Source organism: Anomaloglossus baeobatrachus, chromosome 11, assembly GCF_048569485.1.
Source record: "Anomaloglossus baeobatrachus isolate aAnoBae1 chromosome 11, aAnoBae1.hap1, whole genome shotgun sequence".
Lineage (NCBI taxonomy): Eukaryota > Metazoa > Chordata > Amphibia > Anura > Aromobatidae > Anomaloglossus > Anomaloglossus baeobatrachus.
The window spans coordinates 184716565-184742603 of record NC_134363.1 but is presented as its reverse complement, the minus strand read 5'-3'; the positions used below and the strand labels follow the sequence as shown (position 1 = coordinate 184742603).

Here is a 26039-nt window from a genome sequence, read left to right as displayed (position 1 = left end):
TGATCAACTGGGTATGATCAACTGGGTATGATCATCGAGGTATGATCAACTGGGTATGATCATCAGGGTATGATCAACTGGGTATGATCATCAGGGTATGATCATCAGGGTATGATCATCAGGGTATGATCAACTGGGTATGATCATCAGGGTATGATCATCGAGGTATGACCAACTGGGTATGATCCTCGGGGTATGATCCTCGGGGTATGATCCTCGGGGTATGATCATCAGGGTATTATCATCAGGGCATGATCATCAGGGCATGATCATCAGGGCATGATCATCAGGGCATGATCATCAGGGCATGATCATCAGGACATGATCATCGAGGTATGACCAACTGGGTATGATCAACTGGGTATGATCAACTAGGTATGATCAACTGGGTATGATCAACTGGGTATGATCAACTGGGTATGATCAACTGGGTATGATCAACTGGGTATGATCATCGAGGTATGATCAACTGGGTATGATCAACTGGGTATGATCATCAGGGTATGATCAACTGGGTATGATCATCAGGGTATGATCATCGAGGTATGACCAACTGGGTATGATCCTCGGGGTATGATCCTCGGGGTATGATCAACTGGGTATGATCAACTGGGTATGATCAACTGGGTATGATCAACTGGGTATGATCAACTGGGTATGATCATCAGGGTATGATCATCAGGGTATGATCAACTGGGTATGATCATCAGGGTATGATCAACTGGGCATGATCATCAGGGTATGATCAACTGGGCATGATCATCAGGGTATGATCAACTGGGTATGATCATTGAGGTATGATCAACTGGGTATGATCAACTGGGTATGATCATCAGGGTATGATCATCAGGGTATGATCATCAGGGTATGATCATCAGGGTATGATCATCAGGGCATGATCATCAGGGCATGATCAACTGTGTATGATCATCGAGGTATGACCAACTGGGTATGATCAACTGGGTATGATCATCAGGGTATGATCAATTGGGTATGATCATCAGGGTATGATCAACTGGGTATGATCATCAGGGTATGATCATCAGGGTATGATCTTCAGGGTATGATCATCAGGGTATGATCATCAGGGCATGAACATCAGGGCATGATCAACAGGGTATGATCATCAGGGTATGATCATCAGGGTATGATCATCAGGGTATGATCATCAGGGTATGATCATCAGGGTATGATCATCAGGGTATGATCAACTGGGTATGATCAACTGGGTATGATCATCGAGGTATGATCAACTGCGTATGATCATCAGGGTATGATCAACTGGGTATGATCAACTGGGTATGATCAACTGGGTATGATCATCAGGGTATGATCATCAGGGTATGATCATCAGGGTATGATCATCAGGGCATGATAATCAGGGCATGATCATCAGGGTATGACCAACTGGGTATGATCAACTGGGTATGATCAACTGGGTATGATCATCGAGGTATGATCAACTGGGCATGATCATCAGGGTATGATCATCGAGGTATGACCAACTGGGTATGATCCTCGGGGTATGATCCTCGGGGTATGATCCTCGGGGTATGATCCTCGGGGTATGATCCTCGGGGTATGATCCTCGGGGTATGATCACCGGGGTATGATCCTCGGGGTATGATCACCGGGGTATGATCACCGGGGTATGATCACCGGGGTATGATCACCGGGGTATGATCACCGGGGTATGATCACCGGGGTATGATCACCGGGGTATGATCACCGGGGTATGATCACCAGGAACCCAACCAATCTCAAAGACGGGGTGGGATGGATTGGTAGAGAGCATATGTGACCACGGCTCCATTTACTTCTATGAGCAGTGACAGCTGTTCCGTCAGTCCCATAAAAGTGAATGGTCACACGGGAGCACTAGTGCTCACACAATCGATTTTGGGACCCTGGTTCTTTTGGTTGGAGGGGTCCCAGCAGTCAGAATCCCAATGATCCATACTCTTACCACAATCCTTTGGACAACTGATAAATGTACTTTGTGTGACAGCCTGTTTAACCCCTTAAGGACAGAGCCACTTTGTAGGTTAATGACTGAGCCTCATTTCTTTACATCTGACCAGCGTCCTTTATGAGTTAATAACTCTGGAAAGCGTCAACATATCCCAAATTTTTATGAAAATTTCGAAAATTTGGCAAAAAGAATGAAAATGTCACAACTTGCAAACTTAGGAGTGTCCGAACTCCATATACAGAGCCACTAAGTGCCGGAAGAGCAAAAGCCTCCCTCAAATGACCCCAATTTGGAAATTACACCCCTCTGGGAAATTATCTACTTGGGTAGTGATGATTTTGACTTCATGGGTGTTTTCCAGAAACAAGCAGCAATGGATGTTGCAAAATAAAAATGGAATTCTGCTATTGTAGTGCCCATACATTGTAGTGCCTGTACATTGTAGTGCCTGTACATTGTAGTGCCCATACATTGTGCCCAGCTTGAGCTTCTCGGGACCTTAATTAAGCGGGCTGTCCTCAGTAATGTCAAACATGTGGATGCAAACGGTAGTTTAGGCGCACTGTGAGGCTCAGAAGAGGGGGCATTTGGATTTGGGAGTACAAATGTTGCTGGATTTCCTTGTCACTGGGGGAGTTACAATTTGAGGGTGTGTCTCTATTAGCCAATCAGAACTGACAGCACCAGAATCTGTAAAAACACACCCACTTGGCTATTGGCATGGTAACACCCACTTATCAATTTTTTCATACATTTCTTGGAGGAATAACAGAGGAAAGCAGAACACAGAGTTCTAAGAAGAATGATATTCCTCCTCAGTGTGAATGTGTCGATAACATTGTGCAGATACGCAGGTCCCCTCCACAATACGCTGCACACTCACCCCATGGTGTTGAAGTCGTCATCTGGTGGAACATAGTCTTCATCGTCACTCGTCAGGCCCAGCTCATTGCCGTAACACTGGTGGACAAAATGCCACAATTCCTTCGGACACAACGGCTGCAAGAAGCAAGGAACGCAAATGAGCAAGGAGCAAAGCTAAGGAATACCTACAAGCGTAACGTGAAGATAGCTACCTTTTCAAGCAAAGCATTCTGCCAGAGACGGAACATCATCATGTAGGTTCGATCTCGAGCCCCGAAGGATGTGAAAAAGTGCTAAGGAAAAAAAAACTCACATTGTCAGGACAGTCGGATATTTCTACAGGAAGCCTTGTAGAGGTGGGAGGACTGTAATGACACTAGTCTGCGGATACAGCGTGGATACACCCGGTCATCTCACCTTTTCAGTGTCTGTGCAAAGTTGGATTGCATTGGGAATGAGTCGTGCCGTCTTCTCCTTAGTCATTGAGCAGATGTCTTTTAAGCGTACCGTCAGCTAAAGGAGAAAAAAAAAGGTGCCAGTGATTGACAGACTGCAGGAACCCACAAAGTATTGGGGTCTGATACAATTTACAGCTAAAGTTCATCATCTAGAGAATCTTCATTACTGGGCCATGGAGAGCGACAACCAAAAAGGCAACCTGGATAAAGTAAATGGCCGATTCTAACACTCCCCAACATAGCCTGTGAAGGTGGTCTGAGCTGTAGTATGTTTGTATAAACGTAATAAGAATATCTGTGTATGTAAATAATCAAAATGTAGATGTAGTTGCATAATAATCTGTCTGTCTATGTAGCAATTGCACAGATCTATAAAAGTTGTATAGTCATGAAGGGGTTACCAAGGATAAGTGAACAGATGTACAAATAATGGAAGTTTTCAAATAATGAGCAAAAGTCTTATCAGTAATGTTTACACAGAAAGAATGTTTTAACGAACAAAGATATGTTGGGAGAAAATAAGGAGTTGAATACTCCTTACTCCCTTGTTCTAGCTTCAAGGTTAGAAATGCAGATTGTATAATTGGGTGTCTTAGAATACACAAGTTCAGTTGGTGATGCTGGCTCAAGGAGAACATGTCTCATGTATTCATTGTCTGATACATTAATATCGGCTCTGATATATATAGCTAATACGGCACCGTCTCTGGATATCCCAAACGAAGACTCCATTAGCAGTCTTCACCCAAATTTCTCCCTTGACAAGCCCACAAAAGACGAATCTTCCTAAATCGCATTGCTGGATCCTTACAAGCATCAGTTCCCTGCACTTCTCCCAAGCGGCAAGGTCAAAGATGCCTCTGCTGACACCATTGGAAGTGCCAGATATGGACCAGCAGTGTGACCATGCCAATACTCCAATACTCCTGTGCACTGCTCCGCCAACTGGATCCACACGTCCCCCACCTTCCTCACTGGTGATTCCAGGATATATTTCATCATCAGATTGTGCCCCCGGGGTAGGTGCGCGATTCTAGGCTTTACTGCAGTCCTGCTTGTAACTATTGATACAGGGGAAGTTTCTAGTAGCAAAATCATTTACTGTTATTTGTATCATGTTTTACAAATTAAGTGAAAAATTCCATAAACAACAATAGAAGAGAACTCTGTTTAATTATTGGAAAAATTCACCTGTAAGAAAAGTAACAAGCAATTCTCAGGACCGCACACCTGCCCGGCGGGCACTGTCCGTCCCTCTGATGATCCCATTGTATCAGGGACTCGACACTTGTGGGATTGTAAGCGCTAGGGTCATCAGTTCTTTGCCCAAACCAAATCTTAAAAATATCTTTTAAGTATTTGGTTTTGAAGAAATAAACCTTGCACTGCTGTTATTAGGCTGAATTATTGCAGGGCACATTTTTCCTGTCGGCCATGACTGAACTGATCACCTATATCGGGTGCACAGACAGGAGTCCGGACGTTTGCTCTAATAGGCAATGCTGAGTTAAAAGAGAGAAAAGCTGCATTTTAAGCAGCGTGTAGAGTAACGTCTGTCACAATGCAAGGCAAGACGAGCCTTTACCCAGGGGAAGGAAAGACAAGGCTTCTCAGATATTTCTGTAATTGATTGTCAATCAATGCAAACCTAAATGTGTCAGAAGATGAGTACGGCACTAACCAGAGTCTCCCAGCGGAAGATGTTACTGTAGAAGCAGATCCAGTTCTCAGACAGGTAGAGGCGTCCCTGCAGCAAGATGTCCCTCTGAAGTGCACAGGAGTAATCTGCAAGAGCAATCACAATCAGGAATAATACACCAATATCCTACGTACGGCCCTGATCCAATGCAGGAGGGGAACGAGGATTAATGCTCAGACACAGAAGCATGAGAAATTAAACTAAATAGACTGCAAGACCCCCCCGATACCTGAGAAACAGATTGTAACGTACTGAAGAGCAGCTGTCACAACAGCTGCATGGTACAAAAAAGCAGGCTAACAGACGCACATGTACAGTGACTGCACCAGCAGAATAGTGAGTGCAGCTCTGGAGTATAATACAGGAGGTAACTCAGGATCAGTAATGTAATGTACACAGTGACTGCACCAGCAGAATAGTGAGTGCCGCTCTGGAGTATAATACAGGAGGTAACTCAGGATCAGTAATGTAATGTATGTACACAGTGACTGCACCAGCAGAATAGTGAGTGCAGCTCTGGAGTATAATACAGGAGGTAACTCAGGATCAGTAATGTAATGTATGTACACAGTGACTTCACCAGCAGAATAGTGAGTGCAGCTCTGGGGTATAATATAGGATGTAACTCAGGATCAGTAATGTAATGTATGTACACAGTGACTGCACCAGCAGAATAGTGAGTGCAGCTCTGGAGTATAATACAGGAGGTAACTCAGGGTCAGTAATGTAATGTATGTACACAGTGACTCCACCAGCAGAATAGTGAGTGCAGCTCTGGAGTATATACAGGACATAACTCAGGATCAGTAATGTAATGTATGTACACAGTGACTCCACCAGCAGAATAGTGAGTGCAGCTCTGGAGTATAATACAGGATATAACTCAGGATCAGTAATGTAATGTATCTACACAGTGACTGCAGCAGCAGAATAGTGAGTGCAGCTCTGGGGTATAATACAGGATGTAACTCAGGATCAGTAATGTAATGTATGTACACAGTGACTGCAGCAGCAAAATAGTGAGTGCAGCTCTGGAGTATAATACAGGGTATAACTCAAGATCAGCATCAGTAATGTATGTACACAATTACTTCACCAGCAGAATAGTGAGTGCAGCTCTGGGGTATAATACATGATGTAACTCAGGATCAGTACAGGATACCAAATAGATTATTGTAACAAAGCTCTATATGAGCACTTGAATGGTACTGGATTCCCAATTTTAGGACAAAAGTTAACATTGAAAGTTGGATTATTGAAATGATCTTGATTTTCATATTTGGTCACAATTTTGCACCCATACGGAAACACATAAGTGGTCCAGGTTGTGTCTAATATCTATGGAAATTACCAGTGTGGTTCCTGTTTGTGCACAATAGGAGATCTCTTACCTACAATGAGACGCTCAGAGTCTGGCAGCTGTTTAAAGAGTTTCCGAAAATCCTCATTTCTTTGTTTATACGTTGGACTCAATACCTGGAAAAACAAACTTTAAATATTTAGATACAAAAAGAAAAGCCGCACGCACAAAAAGATCAGCAAGAGCGCAGGCTCAAGGGAAGGGAACAGAAGCACAGCAGCAGATAGATGTGTAGGGCATTGAGTGGGAGCCAGCCTAATAAAAGCAGAGCCAGGTCATCTCCATACTAATGTTACAATGAAAACAACTGTATCTGAAGGGCTAAAAGGATGCCCCCTGCAAACACTCGGGTTTCGCCAGCAGCATATCTGTGTGTTAGGGCTGCATGATCAGGTCGTGATGATTGTGTAACAGTATGGGTATTGGAAGCAGAAGCGGCGCTCACAGTGGTTTACTATGAGGGTATTGTAATCAGTCACAGTCTCATCCAGCTACAGACGGATTTTCAGGCTACTTCCACATTACAGAGGATGTGTCATATGGAAATCAAGCCAACAATTGTGCAATCGCCTCCGTTTTGTTTGTGTTTTTAGCTGCAAGCACTTTGTGATGTGAGCCCGTATATGACATGACCTATAGGCCGGGGAAGCTCTACGATCGGCAATGAGGACTTCAGGAGGAAAGGGGAAAAGGGGCATTGTGATGTGTGCATCCATGAGCCGGGCGTGCAAACTCCGCTCTGCACAAAGCTCCTCAACCGAAAGACCACAAATTACACAGGGGGCTAAACAAAAGGCACCGTATCTTTGAGAACAATGAACGTGGGGCATGTGTGGGTTTTCTTGGCAATAGGTGTCGCAATACAGATTAAAAGTGGGTAAAACACAGGGAATGTACAAAACGTACAGCTCCTGCAGCTGAATGTACGATGAATAGAGCAGACGCCGATAGCCATTATCCATCACCAGTGATTTCTGTATGATGCATGGACGTATCCTATTATAACTCGCTTATTAAAGGGCATTAGTCAGTAGGATCAACCCCCCAGGCAGGGGTCGCAGTGTTTTCTCCTAGGGCAGTGGCTCCGTTGGGGCTTATGTGTAAACCTCTGTGCAAAAAGGGATTTGTGCATATGCATTGACTATAATGGTGCAGATGTGCAGTCACAGTGCGCTCCTTTGTGCATCAGTTTTGGCTGGATACATCATATTGTAGGCAGGCAGCGAGATGTAGAGTCGACTCGGTCTTGGTGCTCGTCCCAACTAAATGTATATGGTTGAAAATGATGCACAACAGAGCACATTGTGGCTGTCTGGACCACTGTAGTCAATGCAAGCTCACAAATCATTATCCCGGACATAGCCCCAATGGAGCCGCCGATTGTAGGAGAAAACGCTATGTGAACAGATGCTGGGTACACGGGCGGAGTGCAGGCAGGGCCTGGGCACAATAATGGTTGCTGTCCGGCACTGGGAGGGTCAGTTCTGATATAGTCCTGGTATGTGTAGAGCTTGCTCCACATGCTGGGACCTGGGCTGGCCTCTATCCATAATTGCCTCTTTTGCAAAATAGAAGCGGTTATATACAGGTTACAGGTATGTGTGCTCCATTATGGTTCTGCTTTTAACTTTATGTAGGAGGCCGCATGGCACATGAAATACATAATATAGTGTAGGACCCCCCTATTGAGATTTGCCGTGACGTTGGCAGGGGTGGCTCAAAGAATAGATCAATTATTTGCTAAAAATCTCATTTTTTTATTGTAGTACAGTTGGAATAAATCTGTGAATTTGCACCTTTTATATGATGCATGCCAATTTCAGATCGTGTTGGCTCCCTTTTTTTCTCTGGTTACAATAAGGCACATACAGCTAAATAAGCCCCACATACAGTAGTATTCCCAAACCTGCCCTAATGTAGCAGCACCTTTGTGATTGGCCGAGTGCTGCTGTGCTCAAGATCTAAGTGCCAGAAACAAACATATTCTGTCACTTCCACCTTGATGTATGAGCCTTAAAGTGACCGGGCCCTGCCTGCACTGCCCTCGTGTACCCAGCATCTGCTCTTAGGTACAACCAGTATATGAGATAGGTGGGGGATTTTTGTGAATTCAGTTCACAACCATTAAAAAAACGATCCCTGCTGAGCCCCATGCCCCGTCTGATCACCCTGAGATTGAGAGAGATTGAGAGAAATAGAGATAGATAGAGAGAGAGATAGAGAGAGAGAGAGAAAGAGAGAGATAGCGAGAATTAGAAAGAGAGAGAGAGAGACAGAGAAAGAGAGAGAGAGAAAGAGAGAGAAAGAGAGAGAGAAAGAGAGAGAAAGAGAGAGAAAGAGAGAGAAAGAGAGAGAGAAAGAGAGAGATAAAGAGAGATTGAGAGAAAGAGATTGAGAGAGATAGAGATTGAGAGAAAGAGATAGAGATAGATAGAGAGAGAGAGGGAGAGAGAGAGGGAGAGAGATAGAGAGAAAAAACAAAAAAAAACGGATCCGGATCGTGCACCCCGGATTCCGGGGACTGGACGGACTCGGATCAGAACCTCGAACCGTGCGGATCCGGATTTTTCAGATCCGGGTCCGCTCAACTCTAGTCCCAATGACATAAAAGTTACAATCCTCGTGGCCAGCAGAGATCAGCAGCTACAGTGCTCCGATATCACGTCCTCATCCGGCCGTTGTACACCGCTGGGGGGCACCCAGGGGGCCGTGATGGGGGGACAATAAAACGTTTAGGAACATAAAACTTGGGATGGCCTAATATTTCCTTCTCTAATGACTTCTGATTTCTGTGGTTGATATTTGTGACAAGCCGAAAACACCTGTCCATCTGATCACATAGACCTATTGTAGGGCTTGATGCACGCGGCTGAGATGCACGCGGCTGAGATGCACGCGGCTGAGATGCACGCTCTGTCAGCCCCTCACAGTTTGATATCAAGCATCTGATGTTATGCACACTCATGTCCCCCACATTCACAGTCATAGTGTGTCGTCAATGTGAACGCTGCGGCCTATACATAGAGCATAGGAGGGGGATTCTCTGCATTCTTCTCATAGTCCCCGTCTATATTCATCTCCTGAGGAGTCTCCTGTGGATGGAGGAGGCACAGGGTGACCCCTGAGGTCGGGCAGTCGTGTAAGGTTACTCCGGGCCCCTCTGTCTGGATTCCAGATGTAGTGTTACCTTACATACTAGTACATGACACTGCCCGTCACTGCATGCCGCAGCACATTGCCCTCATGTTGCCACACGTCACTGCATGCCGCAGCACATTGCCCTCATGTTGCCACACGTCACTGCATGCCGCAGCACATTGCCCTCATGTTGCCACACGTCACTGCATGCCGCAGCACATTGCCCTCATGTTGCCACACGTCACTGCATGCCGCAGCACATTGCCCTCATGTTGCCACATGTCACTGCATGGCGCAGCACATTGCCCTCATGTTGCCACACGTCACTGCATGCCGCAGCACATTGCCCTCATGTTGCCACACGTCACTGCATGCCGCAGCACATTGCCCTCATGTTGCCACACGTCACTGCATGCTGCAGCACATTTTCCTCATGTTGCCACACGTCACTGCATGCCGCAGCACATTGCCCTCATGATGTCACACGTCACTGCATGCCGCAGCACATTGCCCTCATGTTGCCACATGTCACTGCATGGCGCAGCACATTGCCCTCATGATGTCACACGTCACTGCATGCCGCAGCACATTGCCCTCATGTTGCCACACGTCACTGCATGCCGCAGCACATTGCCCTCATGATGCCACACGTCACTGCATGCCACAGCACATTGCCCTCATGTTGCCACACATCACTGCATGCCGCAGCACATTGCCCTCATGATGCCACACGTCACTGCATGCCGCAGCACATTGCCCTCATGTTGCCACACGTCACTGCATGCCGCAGCACATTGCCCTCATGTTGCCACACGTCACTGCATGCCGCAGCACATTGCCCTCATGTTGCCACACGTCACTGCATGCCACAGCACATTGCCCTCATGTTGCCACATGTCACTGCATGCCGCAGCACATTGCCCTCATGTTGCCACACGTCACTGCATGCCGCAGCACATTGCCCTCATGTTGCCACACGTCACTGCATGCCGCAGCACATTGCCCTCATGATGCCACACGTCACTGCATGCCGCAGCACATTGCCCTCATGTTGCCACACATCACTGCATGCCGCAGCACATTGCCCTCATGATGCCACACGTCACTGCATGCCGCAGCACATTGCCCTCATGTTGGCACACGTCACTGCATGCCGCAGCACATTGCCCTCATGTTGCCACACGTCACTGCATGGCGCAGCACATTGCCCTCATGTTGCCACACGTCACTGCATGCCGCAGCACATTGCCCTCATGATGCCACACGTCACTGCATGCCACAGCACATTGCCCTCATGTTGCCACACATCACTGCATGCCGCAGCACATTGCCCTCATGATGCCACACGTCACTGCATGCCGCAGCACATTGCCCTCATGTTGCCACACGTCACTGCATGCCACAGCACATTGCCCTCATGTTGCCACATGTCACTGCATGCCGCAGCACATTGCCCTCATGTTGCCACATGTCACTGCATGCCGCAGCACATTGCCCTCATGATGCCACACGTCACTGCATGCCGCAGCACATTGCCCTCATGTTGCCACACGGGTAAAGCTGCGTCCTAAACCCTCTAGTGCCATAGATCACTATACGAGTGGGCAGGGAACCGAAGCCCCCACCACAAAAAAAGAAAAATAGCTCAAAACATTTATAGTGCAGTAATGTAATCCTAAAATACAAACTAGATGAAATGTTTTAGTAACAATTTGATCATTTGTGCATCGTGTCCCAATACTACATTACAGCAAGTTCTTCTGTTGGTACAGCCTCATGCACACAGGTGTATATCTCCGCATGAAGCCTGAACACGAGACCCCTGGAAATCCACGAAGTTCCAATGCAACAAAATATGATCCAACTGTGTACACCGTGATATGATCCATCATATGCCGGATCATTGCTCCCAGGGGAGAGAGTGGGCACCATATGGCAGCATACAGCATTCACAAGGGTCAAAGTAATGGAGTCGTAAGGACTCTATACATGATGGCTGGACAGCGCCCATAGGGGTGATGCTGAGCTCCAGACCAGGCACCAATGTCCTGGGACCCCAACCTCTGCAGACACCGCACCCAAAGCGTCTGCACAACCCGGCAACATGGAAGCAGAAGATGCATCCTAAAAGCAATGTATGGCTTGTAATTAGGGCTTGGTGGTCACCTTTGATACCAGTTCATTAGACATTGGGGTCTAGCCTGGTGTTGGTGCCCTTTGTGGCTTCATGACTCTAGTGCCCATCCCCTCCTGCCCGTAGTTTTGCAGCAAAGTGATGCAGCCAGTGGTCAGTGACAAATCAGTTTAGAAATCATCTCGTCCTGCTGCTAGCAGCATTACACCAGTGTGCGCAGCCATGTGTGCGCAGCCATGTGTGCGCAGCCATGTGTGCGCAGCCATGTGTGCGCAGCCATGTGTGCGCAGCCATGTGTGCGCAGCCATGTGTGCGCAGCCCTGTGAGGTTACTAGCGTGCATCTGAACAGCCCCGCACTATTCATGCTAGAACATCGGTCATGTGAAAGCCGCAATCTTTCCTGGAAAGCAAAATGCTCTCTCCCCTAACTGAGGAATTTAGCCTGCGGGGCGGACCCCACTATATGCCAGCGAGAGCAAAGGCGAAGGGGCGAGAAGGGGCTGCACCAAACAATAAGTCATGGGAGACGCAGGCACAAACACCAAAACATAGGGAAAGCGGACCCTGAGCCAAGCAGATGTGACTATGTGGCGGTGTGTCCTGTGTGTGACAATGTGGCGGTGTGTGTCCTGTGTGTGACAATGTGGCGGTGTGTGTCCTGTGTGTGACAATGTGATGGTGTGTGTCCTGTGTGTGACAATGTGGCGGTGTGTGTCCTGTGTGTGACAATGTGACGGTGTGTGTCCTGTGTGTGACAATGTGACGGTGTGTGTCCTGTGTGTGACAACGTGGCAGTGTGTCCTGTGTGTGACAATGTGGCGGTGTGTGTCCTGTGTGTGACAATATGACGGTGTGTGTCCTGTGTGTGACAATGTGGCAGTGTGTCCTGTGTGTGACAATGTGGCGGTGTGTGTCCTGTGTGTGACAATGTGGCAGTGTGTCCTGTGTGTGACAATGTGGCGGTGTGTGTCCTGTGTGTGACAATATGACGGTGTGTGTCCTGTGTGTGACAATGTGGCAGTGTGTCCTGTGTGTGACAATGTGGCGGTGTGTGTCCTGTGTGTGACAATGTGACGGTGTGTGTCCTGTGTGTGACAATGTGATGGTGTGTGTCCTGTGTGTGACAATGTGGCGGTGTGTGTCCTGTGTGTGAATGTGGCGGTGTGTGTCCTGTGTGTGACAATATGACGGTGTGTGTCCTGTGTGTGACAATGTGGCAGTGTGTCCTGTGTGTGACAATGTGGCAGTGTGTGTCCTGTGTGTGACAATGTGGCGGTGTGTGTCCTGTGTGTGACAATGTGGCGGTGTGTGTCCTGTGTGTGACAATGTGGCGGTGTGTGTGACAATGTGGCGGTGTGTGTCCCGTGTGTGACAATGTGGAGGTGTGTGTCCTGTGTGTGTCCTGTGTGTGACAATGTGGCGGTGTGTGTCCTGTGTGTGACAATGTGGCGGTGTGTGTCCTGTGTGTGACAATGTGGCGGTGTGTGTCCTGTGTGTGACAATGTGGCGGTGTGTGTGACAATGTGGCGGTGTGTGTGACAATGTGGCGGTGTGTGTGACAATGTGGCGGTGTGTGTCCAGTGTGTGACAATGTGTGTCCCGTGTGTGATGAGCTGGTGGAGCAGCCGTGTTATATGTAGAAGAGCAGGGATGGGTGACCGGCATCACCCTGGCACTCACAGCTGGCACCTCGTCGTGTTCGGAGCTGCTGTGCACCTGGTCATGCTCCTGGTACTGCAGTTGGTCCATATACCACAGCAATGCCTCCTCCGGTATGGAGTCCATCTGCCAGTCTGTCAGGCAGTCTTCAGTGTCCGTCATCTGCTGCTCCATGTAGTCCTCCTCATCCATCCAGGCAAGTGTCTCTGCTCCCGCCTCTTCCTTCATCCTCGTCCTGGGCTCCCCTCTTCAGGGGCTATTATTTCTAACGGTGTAACACCCTTCCTCGCTGCCCCGGCCAGACACCAGAGGACTCTCCATAGAAGACGCAGGGCGAGTATCTGCTGCTCACACTATGGCTATCCCTCACTAGTCACTCCCTCCCCCAGCAGCACCACGTGGGGCTGTGCCCTACAGTAACCCTGGCTGTGTCAGTCCAGCCCCCAGCAGATGTTAGAGAAAAACACAGCAGGAGCAGGCAGGAAGCGAGATAACACAGGCATCCCCAGCCAGGGAGTCACTATAGTGCACGACCTCCCTGCTCATCCAGCGCCCCACAACCTGCAGGAGGTCACTGACCGGGGACCGCACCTACAGCAACTTCCCGGATCATTAGTCACTCCGAGGTTTCAGTCAATACCTGGCTGCAATGTCCCGAAACCCGACCTGTGGCTCATAGCTCTCCCAATGATTAACCCCAGCCCTCGCCCGGTACACGATAGAGGCTGAAACCGAGTCCCATCATCACTGAGGCTGGCCATAGGTTTAGAGATGGGGCTCTGTTCACACCTTGCTCTACACTCCTCCATCACCGCCGCGCTACCAGCTGTGGCCTATCTTTACCCTCTAGGTCAGGGGCTCACACTCATTTTCACCAGGGACCACTTCAGCATTATGGTTACCTCCGCTGTAATTGTAAGGGTTCAGGCAGATCTCCATACAACACGGTACAAGCATGGACTGCAATGCTCAAACTGGACAGGAGCTGTAAGGCTATGTGCGCACGCTGCGGGGGTTTTTTTTTAACGTGTTTTGCAGTGCGTTTTTGGGCTCAAAACTGCATGACTTTGGTTCCCCAGCAAAGCCTATGACATTTCATTTTTGTTGTCCGCACAGTGCAGTTTTGTTTTGCTGCGTTTTTGTGCAGAAAAAAAAAAAATGAGCGTGTCAAATCTTTCCTGCATTTTCCTGCGTTTCTCCACCCATCCAATGCATTTGAAAAACGCAAAACGCAGCCAAAAATGCGGTAAAACACAATGCCTTTTTACCACTGCATTTTTTGCCGCGGGTGCGTTTTTTAGCGGCAAAAAATGCACAAAAACGCAGCATCTCAAAAAAGCAATGTGCGCACATAGCCTAAAAAAGCTGTCCCTGGGAAGAAGGTAAATACGAGAGCTGTCCCTGGCAAGAAGGTCAACATGAGAGCGGTCACTGGGTAGAGGGTCAATACAAGAGCTGTCCCTGGGTAGAGGGTCAAGACGAGAGCTGTCCCTGGGAAGAAGGTAAATACGAGAGCTGTCACTGGGAAGAAGGTCAACATGAGAGCTGTCACTGGGTAGAGGGTCAATACGAGAGCTGTCCCTGGGAAGAAGGTAAATACGAGAGCTGTCACTGGGTAGAGGGTCAATACGAGAGCTGTCCCTGGGTAGAGGGTCAATACGAGAGCTGTCCCTGGGTAGAGGGTAAATACGAGAGCTGTCCCTGGCAAGAAGGTCAACATGAGAGCGGTCACTGGGTAGAGGGTCAATACGAGAGCTGTCCCTGGGTAGAGGGTCAATACGAGAGCTGTCCCTGGGAAGAAGGTAAATACGAGAGCTGTCCCTGGGTAGAGGGTCAATACGAGAGCTGTCCCTGGGAAGAAGGTAAATACGAGAGCTGTCACTGGGTAGAGGGTCAATACGAGAGCTGTCCCTGGGTAGAGGGTCAATACAAGAGCTGTCCCTGGGAAGAAGGTAAATACAAGAGCTGTCACTGGGTAGAGGGTCAATACGAGAGCTGTCCCTGGGAAGAAGGTAAATACGAGAGCTGTCACTGGGAAGAAGGTAAATACGAGAGCTGTCCCTGGGAAGAAGGTAAATACGAGAGCTGTCACTGGGTAGAGGGTCAATACGAGAGCTGTCCCTGGGTAGAGGGTCAATACAAGAGCTGTCCCTGGGAAGAAGGTAAATACGAGAGCTGTCACTGGGTAGAGGGTCAATACGAGAGCTGTCCCTGGGAAGAAGGTAAATACGAGAGCTGTCACTGGGTAGAGGGTCAATACGAGAGCTGTCCCTGGGTAGAGGGTCAATACGAGAGCTGTCCCTGGGAAGAAGGTAAATACGAGAGCTGTCCCTGGGAAGAAGGTAAATACGAGAGCTGTCACTGGGTAGAGGGTCAATACGAGAGCTGTCCCTGAGTAGAGGGTCAATACGAGAGCTGTCCCTGGGAAGAAGGTAAATACGAGAGCTGTCACTGCATAGAGGGTCAATACAAGAGCTGTCCCTGGGTAAAGGGGCAATACGAAAGCTGTCCCTGGGTAGAGGGTCAATACGAGAGCTGTCCCTGGGAAGAAGGTAAATACGAGAGCTGTCACTGCGTAGAGGGTCAATACAAGAGCTGTCCCTGGGTAAAGGGGCAATACGAGAGCTGTCCCTGGGAAGAAGGTCAATACGAGAGCTGTCACTGCGTAGAGGGTCAATACGAGAGCTGTCCCTGGGTAAAGGGGCAATACGAGAGCTGTCACTGCGTAGAGGGTCAATACGAGAGCTGTCACTGGGTAGAGGGTCAATACGAGAGCTGTCACTGGGTAGAGGGTCAATACGAGAGCTGTCCCTGGGAAGAAGGTAAATACGAGAGCTGTCACTGCGTAGAGGGTCAATACGAGAGCTGTCCCTGGGTAAAGGGGCAATACGAGAGCTGTCCCTGGGAAGAAGGTCAACATGAGAGCTGTCACTGGGTAGAGGGTCAATACGAGAGCTGTCACTGGGTAGAGGGTCAATACGAGAGCTGTCCCTGGGTAGAGGGTCAATACGAGAGCTGTCCCTGGGTAGAAGGTCAACACGAGAGCTGTCACTGGGTAGAGGGTCAATACGAGAGCTGTCCCTGGGTAGAGGGTCAATACAAGAGCTGTCCCTGGGTAGAGGGTCAATACGAGAGCTGTCCCTGGGTAGAAGGTCAATACAAGAGCTGTCCCTGGGTAGAGGGTCAATACAAGAGCTGTCCCTGGGTAAAGGGGCAATACGATAGCTGTCCCTGGGTAGAAGGGCTGTATGAGAGCTGTCCCTGGGTAGAAGGTCCACACGGGAGCTGTCCTTGGGTAGAGGGTCAATACGAGAGCTGTCCCTGGGGAGAAGGGCTGTATGAGAGCTGTCCCTGGGAAGAAGGTCCACACGGGAGCTGTCCCTGGGTAGAGGGTCAATACGAGAGCTGTCCCTGGGAAGAAGGTCAACACGAGAGCTGTCCCTGGGTAGAGGGTCAATACGAGAGCTGTCCCTGGGTAGAAGGTCAATACGAGAGCTGTCCCTGGGTAGAAGGTCAATACGAGAGCTGTCCCTGGGAAGAAGGCCAATACGAGAGCTGTCCCTGGGAAGAAGGTCAACACGAGAGCTGTCCCTGGGTAGAGGGTCAATACGAGAGCTGTCCCTGGGTAGAGGGTCAATACGAGAGCTGTCCCTGGGTAGAGGGTCAACACGAGAGCTGTCCCTGGGTAGAGGGTCAATACGAGAGCTGTCCCTGGGTAGAAGGTCAATACGAGAGCTGTCCCTGGGTAGAAGGTCAATACGAGAGCTGTCCCTGGGTAGAGGGTCAATACGAGAGCTGTCCCTGGGTAAAGGGGCAATACGAGAGCTGTCCCTGGGGAGAAGGGCTGTATGAGAGCTGTCCCTGGGAAGAGGGTCAATACGAGAGCTGTCCCTGGGTAGAGGGGTCAATACGAGAGCTGTCCCTGGGTAGAAGGTCAATACGAGAGCTGTCCCTGGGTAGAGGGTCAATACGAGAGCTGTCCCTGGGTAAAGGGGCAATACGAGAGCTGTCCTTGGGGAGAAGGGCTGTATGAGAGCTGTCCCTGGGTAGAAGGTCCACACGGGAGCTGTCCCTGGGTAGAGGGTCAATACGAGAGCTGTCCCTGGGGAGAAGGGCTGTATGAGAGCTGTCCCTGGGAAGAAGGTCCACACGGGAGCTGTCCCTGGGTAGAGGGTCAATACGAGAGCTGTCCCTGGGAAGAAGGTCAACACGAGAGCTGTCCCTGGGTAGAAGGTCAATACGAGAGCTGTCCCTGGGTAGAAGGTCAATACGAGAGCTGTCCCTGGGTAGAGGGTCAATACGAGAGCTGTCCCTGGGAAGAAGGCCAATACGAGAGCTGTCCCTGGGTAGAGGGTCAATACGAGAGCTGTCCCTGGGTAGAGGGTCAATACGAGAGCTGTCCCTGGGTAGAAATGCTGTATGAGAGCTGTCCCTGGGAAGAGGGTCAATACGAGAGCTGTCCCTGGGTAGAGGGTCAACACGAGAGCTGTCCCTGGGTAGAGGGTCAATACGAGAGCTGTCCCTGGGTAGAAGGTCAATACGAGAGCTGTCCCTGGGTAGAGGGTCAATACGAGAGCTGTCCCTGGGTAAAGGGGCAATACGAGAGCTGTCCCTGGGGAGAAGGGCTGTATGAGAGCTGTCCCTGGGTAGAAGGTCCACACGGGAGCTGTCCCTGGGTAGAGGGTCAATACGAGAGCTGTCCCTGGGGAGAAGGGCTGTATGAGAGCTGTCCCTGGGAAGAAGGTCCACACGGGAGCTGTCCCTGGGTAGAGGGTCAATACGAGAGCTGTCCCTGGGAAGAAGGTCAACACGAGAGCTGTCCCTGGGTAGAGGGTCAATACGAGAGCTGTCCCTGGGTAGAAGGTCAATACGAGAGCTGTCCCTGGGTAGAGGGTCAATACGAGAGCTGTCCCTGGGAAGAAGGCCAATACGAGAGCTGTCCCTGGGAAGAAGGTCAACACGAGAGCTGTCCCTGGGTAGAGGGTCAATACGAGAGCTGTCCCTGGGTAGAAGGTCAATACGAGAGCTGTCCCTGGGTAGAGGGTCAATACGAGAGCTGTCCCTGGGTAGAGGGTCAATACGAGAGCTGTCCCTGGGTAGAGGGTCAATACGAGAGCTGTCCCTGGGTAGAAGTGCTGTATGAGAGCTGTCCCTGGGAAGAGGGTCCACACGGGAGCTGTCCCTGGGTAGAGGGTCAATACGAGAGCGTAGATGGTCAATACGAGAGCTGTCCCTGGGTAGAGGGTCAATACGAGAGCTGTCCCTGGGTAGAGGGTCAATACGAGAGCTGTCCCTGGGTAGAAGTGCTGTATGAGAGCTGTCCCTGGAAAGAAGGTCAACACGAGAGCTGTCCCTGGGTAGAGGGTCAATACGAGAGCTGTCCCTGGGTAGAAGGTCAATACGAGACCTGTCCCTGGGTAGAGGGTCAATGCAAGAGCTGTCCCTGAGTAGAAGGTCAATATGACAGCTGTCTCTGGGTAGAAGGGCTGTACGAGGGCAGTCCCTGGGAGGTAAGGCTGTATCACAGGTGTCCCTGGCTAGAAGGCCTATACAAGAGCTGTCACTGAGTTGTAAGACTAAGGGCAATGCCGCTGGGTAGAGGTCAATAAGAGAGCTGTCCCTGGGTAGAAGGTCAATACGATAGCTGTCCCTGGGTAGAAGGTCAATACGATAGCTGTCCCTGGGTAGAAGGTCAATACGAGAGCTGTCCCTGGGTAGAAGGTCAATACGAGAGCTGTCCCTGGGTAGAGGGTCAATACGAGAGCTGTCCCTGGGTAGAAGGCCTATTCAAGAGCTGTCCCTGGGTAGAAGGTCAATACAAGAGCTTTCCCTAGGTAGAAGGTCAATACGAGAGCTGTCCCTGGGTAGAGGGTCAATACGAGAGCTGTCCCTGGGTAGAAGGCCTATTCAAGAGCTGTCCCTGGGTAGAAGGTCAATACAAGAGCTTTCCCTGGGTAGAAGGTCAATACGAAAGCTGTCCCTGGGTAGAAGGTCAATACCAGAGCTGTCCCTGGCTAGAAGGCCTATACCAGAGCTGTCCCTGGGTAGAAGGTCAACACAAGAGCTTTCCCTGGGTAAAAGGTCAATACCAGAGCTGTCCCTGGGTAGAAGGTCAACACGAGAGCTGTTCATAAGTAGAAGGTCAATACCAGAGCTGTCCCTGGGTAGAAGGTCAATGCAAGAGCTGTCTCTGGGTAGAAGGGCTGTACGAGAGCTGTCCCTGGGAATAAAATCAATACGACAGCTGTCTCTGGGTAGAAGGGCTATACGAGAGCTGTCCCTGGGAACTAAGGCTGTATCACAGGTGTCCCTGGCTAGAAGGCCTATACAAGAGCTGTCGCTGAGTTGTAAGGCTAAGGGCAATGCCGCTGGGTAGAGGTCAATACAAGAGCTGTCCCGGCCTGGGTAGAAAGTTAATACGAGAGCTGTCCCTGGTTTGTAGGGCTATGCAAGAGCTGTCCCTGGGTAGTACGTCTAAGTGCGCTGTCCCTAGATTATACGGCTAAGGGCGCTGTCCCTGGGTTGTAGGGCTGACATGCTGTCTGAGTTGTAGGGCTAAAGATCTGTCCCTGGGTTGTAGGGTTAAACGTGCTATCCCTGGGTTGTAGAGCTAAGCGTGCTGTCCCTGGGTTGTACGGCTAAGTGCACTGTCCGTGGGTTGTAGGGCTAAGGACGCTGTGCCTGGGTTGTAGAGCTATGTGCACTGTCCCTGGCTTGTAGGGCTAACAACGCTGATCCTGGATTGTAGGGCTAAGCATGCTGTCTCAGAGGGCAAATCCCAATACAAGCTTGTCCCGCAGAATAAGACACACGGCATATCCCACCACAGACATCCACAAAGCATTATACACCACCTAAACCCGACATTTCACACAGGCGTCCCTCAAGCATTGCACACCCCCAAACTCCCACCAATGGCATCTCCCAGCAGTATAGATACCCAAATTACACCATTGGGGTCTCCCAAGCATCACACTCTCCCTAAACTCCCACCACAGGCATCCACACATTATAGACACCCAAAATCCCACAGTAGGCATCCCCCAGCATCCTACATCCCAAAATTCCACCGCAGTCATACCTACAGCATTGTACACCAAAAAAATTCCCATCACAGTCAATCTCCAGCATCATACGTTCCCTACATCGCAAGTCCCAACACAGGCGCTCCCCCAAGATTCGCACATCCCCTAAAATCCCATCAAAAGCATCCCACCTCATTGCACAAACCACAAATCCCACCACAGCCATCATAGACCTCCAAAATTCCACGGAAGGCATGCCCACAGCATTATAGACCCATAAAATCCCACCACAGGTGACCCCCAGAATTGCACACACCTCAAAATCCCATGACAGGCATCCCTACTGCTTTGCACAATAAATCCCCCCCCCCCAAAACCCAAGACAGGTATTCCCCACAGGATTGTAAACCCTTAAAATCAAACCACAGGCATCTCCCTAGCATTGTACACCCCCCAAACCCAAAACCCGTCACAGTCGTCCCCCCACAAATCTCACCAAAGGCATCCCCCTATATTATAGACTCCCTAAAACCCACCGCAGGCATCCCTAAACATTATAGACCCCACTAAACCCCATCACAGGTATACTCATGGCAGTATAGACCCCCCCAATCAATGCCTCCCTTAGACCTCTTTTACTTGCAGCTTGATTGATGAAGTGAATGAGGGTTAAAGATGGGGGGCGCACATCACGTCTCTCCTGAGTCCCAGCCACGCCATCCAATAGCACCTGCACTCCAGACCGAAGATGATGCAGACAACACGTGATGGAAATGACGGCACACCTACCAGGAGCCCATACATTCTAGCATCTAACGGTTGTACTTTGCATGGCAGCCACTTTAGTGACTTTAAAAAAATCACGAACGGGGCCTTTTTCTGCTGAACGCTATGGACATCAGAGAAAAGCACCCGGGTTTTACTGGCAATACAGCTCGTGGGCCACATAAAACGATGCGGTGGGTCCAATTTGTCCTGCGGGACCGGATGTTTGACACTAAAGGTTCATTTCTATTATTAAGGCTCTGTTCCCTACGAAGAGCTGTGCTTGGTGTGAACAGTCGTTATGTGCGGACAGAGCAGAACATTATTCCAGCACATCAGACATCCTAGATGCATGCTACAGATTCACACTGCAAACTGCACCCTAATCCTCTTGAGAAAGGATCAATATTGCATTTATTAATCCCAAACCTGCACATGTAGTGTTTAGTGAATATCAAAGCTGCTAAACTCGTATTACAAGTACGTCTGAGGGTAAAGCTCCCTTACTCTACATGCTACAAGATCATGCTACACTATATTAATCCTATTCACCCGGGCGAGAAATGACGGGGTCGTCTCAGTTTTCTATAAACATGTAAGGAAAGAATGTGCAGGAGATTGTGCTTCACTTTTTCCACATTTTTTATAGTGCTCATTGAATAGAAAGTCATCATTTACATACAAAGGTGGAAAACCTTGGTTTGTTAAAGGGGATCTCCGCTCAGGACAATCTCTTCTTATTAGGAGGGTCTTTTGATAAGTAGATCATAAAGGGTCCCTTTGCCAGGACTGTCAGTGATTACCATCATCTATGAGGAATCCTCGCATATTGAAAAATTGCCCCCAGCACCAACATAAAGCACAGTGCCCATACGTAACTAAGGGTCAGGTCCTCTTATAAATGTTCTCCACTCTCACCGAGAGATGAGGGATCCTGAATAGAGATGAGGGACCCTGAACAGAGATCTGGGATCCTGAACAGTCTCCTCCCTGAGAGATGAAGGACCCTGAACAGTCTCCTCCCCGAGAGATGAGGGACCCTAAAAAGATGTGGGATCCTGAACAGTCTCCTCCCTGAGAGATGAGGGACCCTGAACAGTCTCCTCCCCGAGAGATGAGAGACCCTGAACAGTCTCCTCCCCGAGAGATGAGGGACCCTGAACAGTCTCCTCCCCGAGAGATGAGGGACCCTGAACAGTCTCCTACCCGAGAGATGAGGGACCCTGAACAGTCTCCTCCCCGAGAGATGAGGGACCCTAAAAAGAGATGTGGGATCCTGAACAGTATACTCCCTGAGAGATGGGGGACCCTGAACAGTCTCCTCCCCGAGAGATGAGGGACCCTGAACAGTCTCATCCCCGAGAGATGAGGGACCCTGAACAGTCTCCTCCCCGAGAGATGAGGGACCCTGAACAGTCTCCTCCCTGAGAGATGAGGGACCCTGAACAGTCTCCTCCCCGAGAAATGAGGGACCCTGAATAGAGATGAGGGACCCTGAACAGAGATCTGGGATCCTGAACAGTCTCCTCCCTGAGAGATGAGGGACCCTGAACAGTCTCCTCCCCGAGAGATGAGGGACCCTGAACAGTCTCCTCCCCGAGAGATGAGGGACCCTAAAAAGAGATGTGGGATCCTGAACAGTCTCCTCCCTGAGAGATGAGGGACCCTGAACAGTCTCCTCCCCGAGAGATGAGGGACCCTGAACAGTCTCCTCCCCGAGAGATGAGGGACCCTGAACAGTCTCCTCCCTGAGAGATGAGGGACCCTGAACAGTCTCCTCCCTGAGAGATGAGGGACCCTGAACAGTCTCCTCCCCGAGAGATGAGGGACCCTGAACAGTCTCCTCCCCGAGAGATGAGGGACCCTGAACAGTCTCCTCCCCGAGAGATGAGGGACCCTAAAAAGAGATGTGGGATCCTGAACAGTATACTCCCTGAGAGATGGGGGACCCTGAACAGTCTCCTCCCCGAGAGATGAGGGACCCTGAACAGTCTCATCCCCGAGAGATGAGGGACCCTGAACAGTCTCCTCCCCGAGAGATGAGGGACCCTAAACAGTCTCCTTCCCAAGAGATATGGGACCCTGAACAGTCTCCTCCCCGAGAGATGAGGGACCCTGAACAGTCTCCTCCCCGAGAGATGAGGGACCCTGAACAGTCTCCTCCCCGAGAAATGAGGGACCCTACACAGTCTCTTTCCCGAGAGATGAGGGATCCTGAATAGAGATGAGGGACCCTGAACAGAGATCTGGGATCCTGAACAGTCTCCTCCCTGAGAGATGAGGGACCCTGAACAGTCTCCTCCCCGAGAGATGAGAGACCCTGAACAGTCTCCTCCCCGAGAGATGAGGGACCCTAAAAAGAGATGTGGGATCCTGAACAGTCTCCTCCCTGAGAGATGAGGGACCCTGAACAGTCTCCTCCCCGAGAGATGAGGGACCCTGAACAGTCTCCTCCCCGAGAGATGAGGGACCCTGAACAATCTCCTCCCCGAGAGATGAGGGACCCTGAACAGTCTCCTCTCCGAGAGATGAGGGACCCTAAAAAGAGATGTGGGATCCTGAACAGTCTCCTCCCTGAGAGATGAGGGATCCTGAACAGTCTCCTCCCTGAGAGATGAGGGATCCTGAACAGTCTCCTCCCCGAGAGATGAAGGACCCTGAACAGTCTCCTGCCCGAGAGATGAGGGACCCTGCACAGTCTCCTCCCCGAGAGATGAGGGACCCTGAACAGTCTCCTCCCCGAGAGATGAGGGACCCTTAACAGTCTCCTCACTGAGAGATGAGGGACCCTGAACAGTCTCCTTCCCGAGAGATGAGGGACCTTGAACAGTCTCCTCCCTGAGAGATGAGGGACCCTGAACAGTCTCCTCCTTGAGAGATGAGGTACCCTGAACAGTTTCCTCCCCGAGAGTTGAGGGACCCTAAGGGTATGTGCGCACGTTGCTTTTTACCTGCTTTTTACCTGCTTTTTTGCTGCTTTTTCTTCTGCGCTGTTTAATGCCAAAATGGATGTGTTCTTCTATTCAAGCAAAGTCTATGGGAATTTGGGTTTCTTGTTCACACTATGTTGTTCAAAATGCTGCCTTTTTGTGGCAGAACTTTGGTCAAAAACTCAGCTTTGCAGTGCAAAACCCAAATGGCAAAAACAATTGACATGTTGCTTCTTTGAAAAGCTGAGTTTTTGACCAAAGTTCTGCCACAAAAAGGCAGCATTTTGAACAACATAGTGTGAACAGGAAACCCAAATTCCCATAGACTTTGCTTGAATAGAAGAACACATCCATTTTGGCATTAAACAGCGCAGAAGAAAAAGCAGCAAAAAAGCAGGTAAAAAGCAGGTAAAAAGCAACGTGCGCACATACCCTAAAAAGAGATGTGGGATCCTGAACAGTCTCCTCCCTGAGAGATGGGGGACCCTGAACAGTCACCTTCCTGAGAGATGTGGGATCCTGAACAGTCACCTTCCTGAGAGATGTGGGATCCTGAACAGTCTCCTCCCTGAGAGATGGGGGACCCTGAACAGTCTCCTCCAAGAGAGATGAGGGACCCTAAAAAGAGATGTGGGATCCTGAACAGTCTCCTCCCTGAGAGATGAGGGATCCTGAACAGTCTCCTCCCTGAGAGATGAGGGATCCTGAACAGTCTCCTCCCCGAGAGATGAAGGACCCTGAACAGTCTCCTCCCCGAGAGATGAGGGATCCCGAACAGTCTCCTCCCCGAGAGATGAGGGACCCCGAACAGTCTCCTCCCCGAGAGATGAGGAACCCTGAACAGTCTCCACCCCGAGAGATGAGGGACCCTGAACAGTCTCCTCCTTGAGAGATGAGGGACCCTGAACAGTCTCCTTACCAAGAGATGAGGGACCCTGAACATTCTCCTCCCCGAGAGATGAGTGACCCTGAACAGTCTCCTGCCCGAGAGATGAGGGACCCTGCACAGTCTCCTCCCCGAGAGATGAGGGACCCTGAACAGTCTCCTCTCTGAGAGATGAGGGACCCTGAACAGTCTCCTCCCCGAGAGATGAGGGACCCTTAACAGTCTCCTCACTGAGAGATGAGGGACCCTGAACAGTCTCCTTCCCGAGAGATGAGGGACCTTGAACAGTCTCCTCCCTGAGAGATGAGGGACCCTGAACAGTCTCCTCCTTGAGAGATGAGGTACCCTGAACAGTTTCCTCCCCGAGAGTTGAGGGACCCTAAAAAGAGATGTGGGATCCTGAACAGTCTCCTCCCTGAGAGATGGGGGACCCTGAACAGTCACCTTCCTGAGAGATGTGGGATCCTGAACAGTCACCTTCCTGAGAGATGTGGGATCCTGAACAGTCTCCTCCCTGAGAGATGGGGGACCCTGAACAGTCTCCTCCAAGAGAGATGAGGGACCCTAAAAAGAGATGTGGGATCCTGAACAGTATACTCCCTGAGAGATGGGGGACCCTGAACAGTCTCCTCCCCGAGAGATGAGGGACCCTGAACAGTCTCCTCCCCGAGAGATGAGGGACCCTGAACAGTCTCCTCCCCGAGAGATGAGGGACCCTGAACAGTCTCCTCCCCGAGAGATGAGGGACCCTGAACAGTCTCCTCCCCGAGAGATGAGGGACCCTGAACAGTCTCCTCCCCGAGAGATGAGGGACCCTGAACAGTCTCCTCCCTGAGAGATGAGGGACCCTGAACAGTCTCCTCCCCGAGAGATGAGGGACCCTGAACAGTCTCCTCCCCGAGAGATGAGGGACCCTGAACAGTCTCCTCCCCGAGAGATGAGGGACCCTAAAAAGAGATGTGGGATCCTGAACAGTATACTCCCTGAGAGATGGGGGACCCTGAACAGTCTCCTCCCCGAGAGATGAGGGACCCTGAACAGTCTCATCCCCGAGAGATGAGGGACCCTGAACAGTCTCCTCCCCGAGAGATGAGGGACCCTGAACAGTCTCCTTCCCAAGAGATATGGGACCCTGAACAGTCTCCTCC

At 50.2% G+C, this 26039-nt stretch overlaps 1 protein-coding gene across 13 annotated transcripts in view; it reads right to left on the bottom strand.

The window, feature by feature from the left end:
* Nucleotides 1-26039, bottom strand: part of GRAMD1B (GRAM domain containing 1B) — a 260555-nt gene that overhangs the window by 19099 nt on the left and 215417 nt on the right. For 12 of the 13 annotated variants that reach the window (XM_075327726.1, XM_075327714.1, XM_075327715.1 and 9 more), the window contains 5 exons: nucleotides 6385-6469; nucleotides 4976-5079; nucleotides 3254-3349; nucleotides 3049-3129; nucleotides 2856-2971 (listed from right to left, as the gene is read on the bottom strand). In XM_075327726.1, coding sequence (XP_075183841.1) covers nucleotides 2856-2971; nucleotides 3049-3129; nucleotides 3254-3349; nucleotides 4976-5079; nucleotides 6385-6469 — 482 coding nt within the window. Of the gene's footprint in view, nucleotides 1-2855; nucleotides 2972-3048; nucleotides 3130-3253; nucleotides 3350-4975; nucleotides 5080-6384; nucleotides 6470-13306; nucleotides 13640-26039 lie in introns of those variants that run through there. The other variant, XM_075327722.1, reaches the window with a different exon arrangement.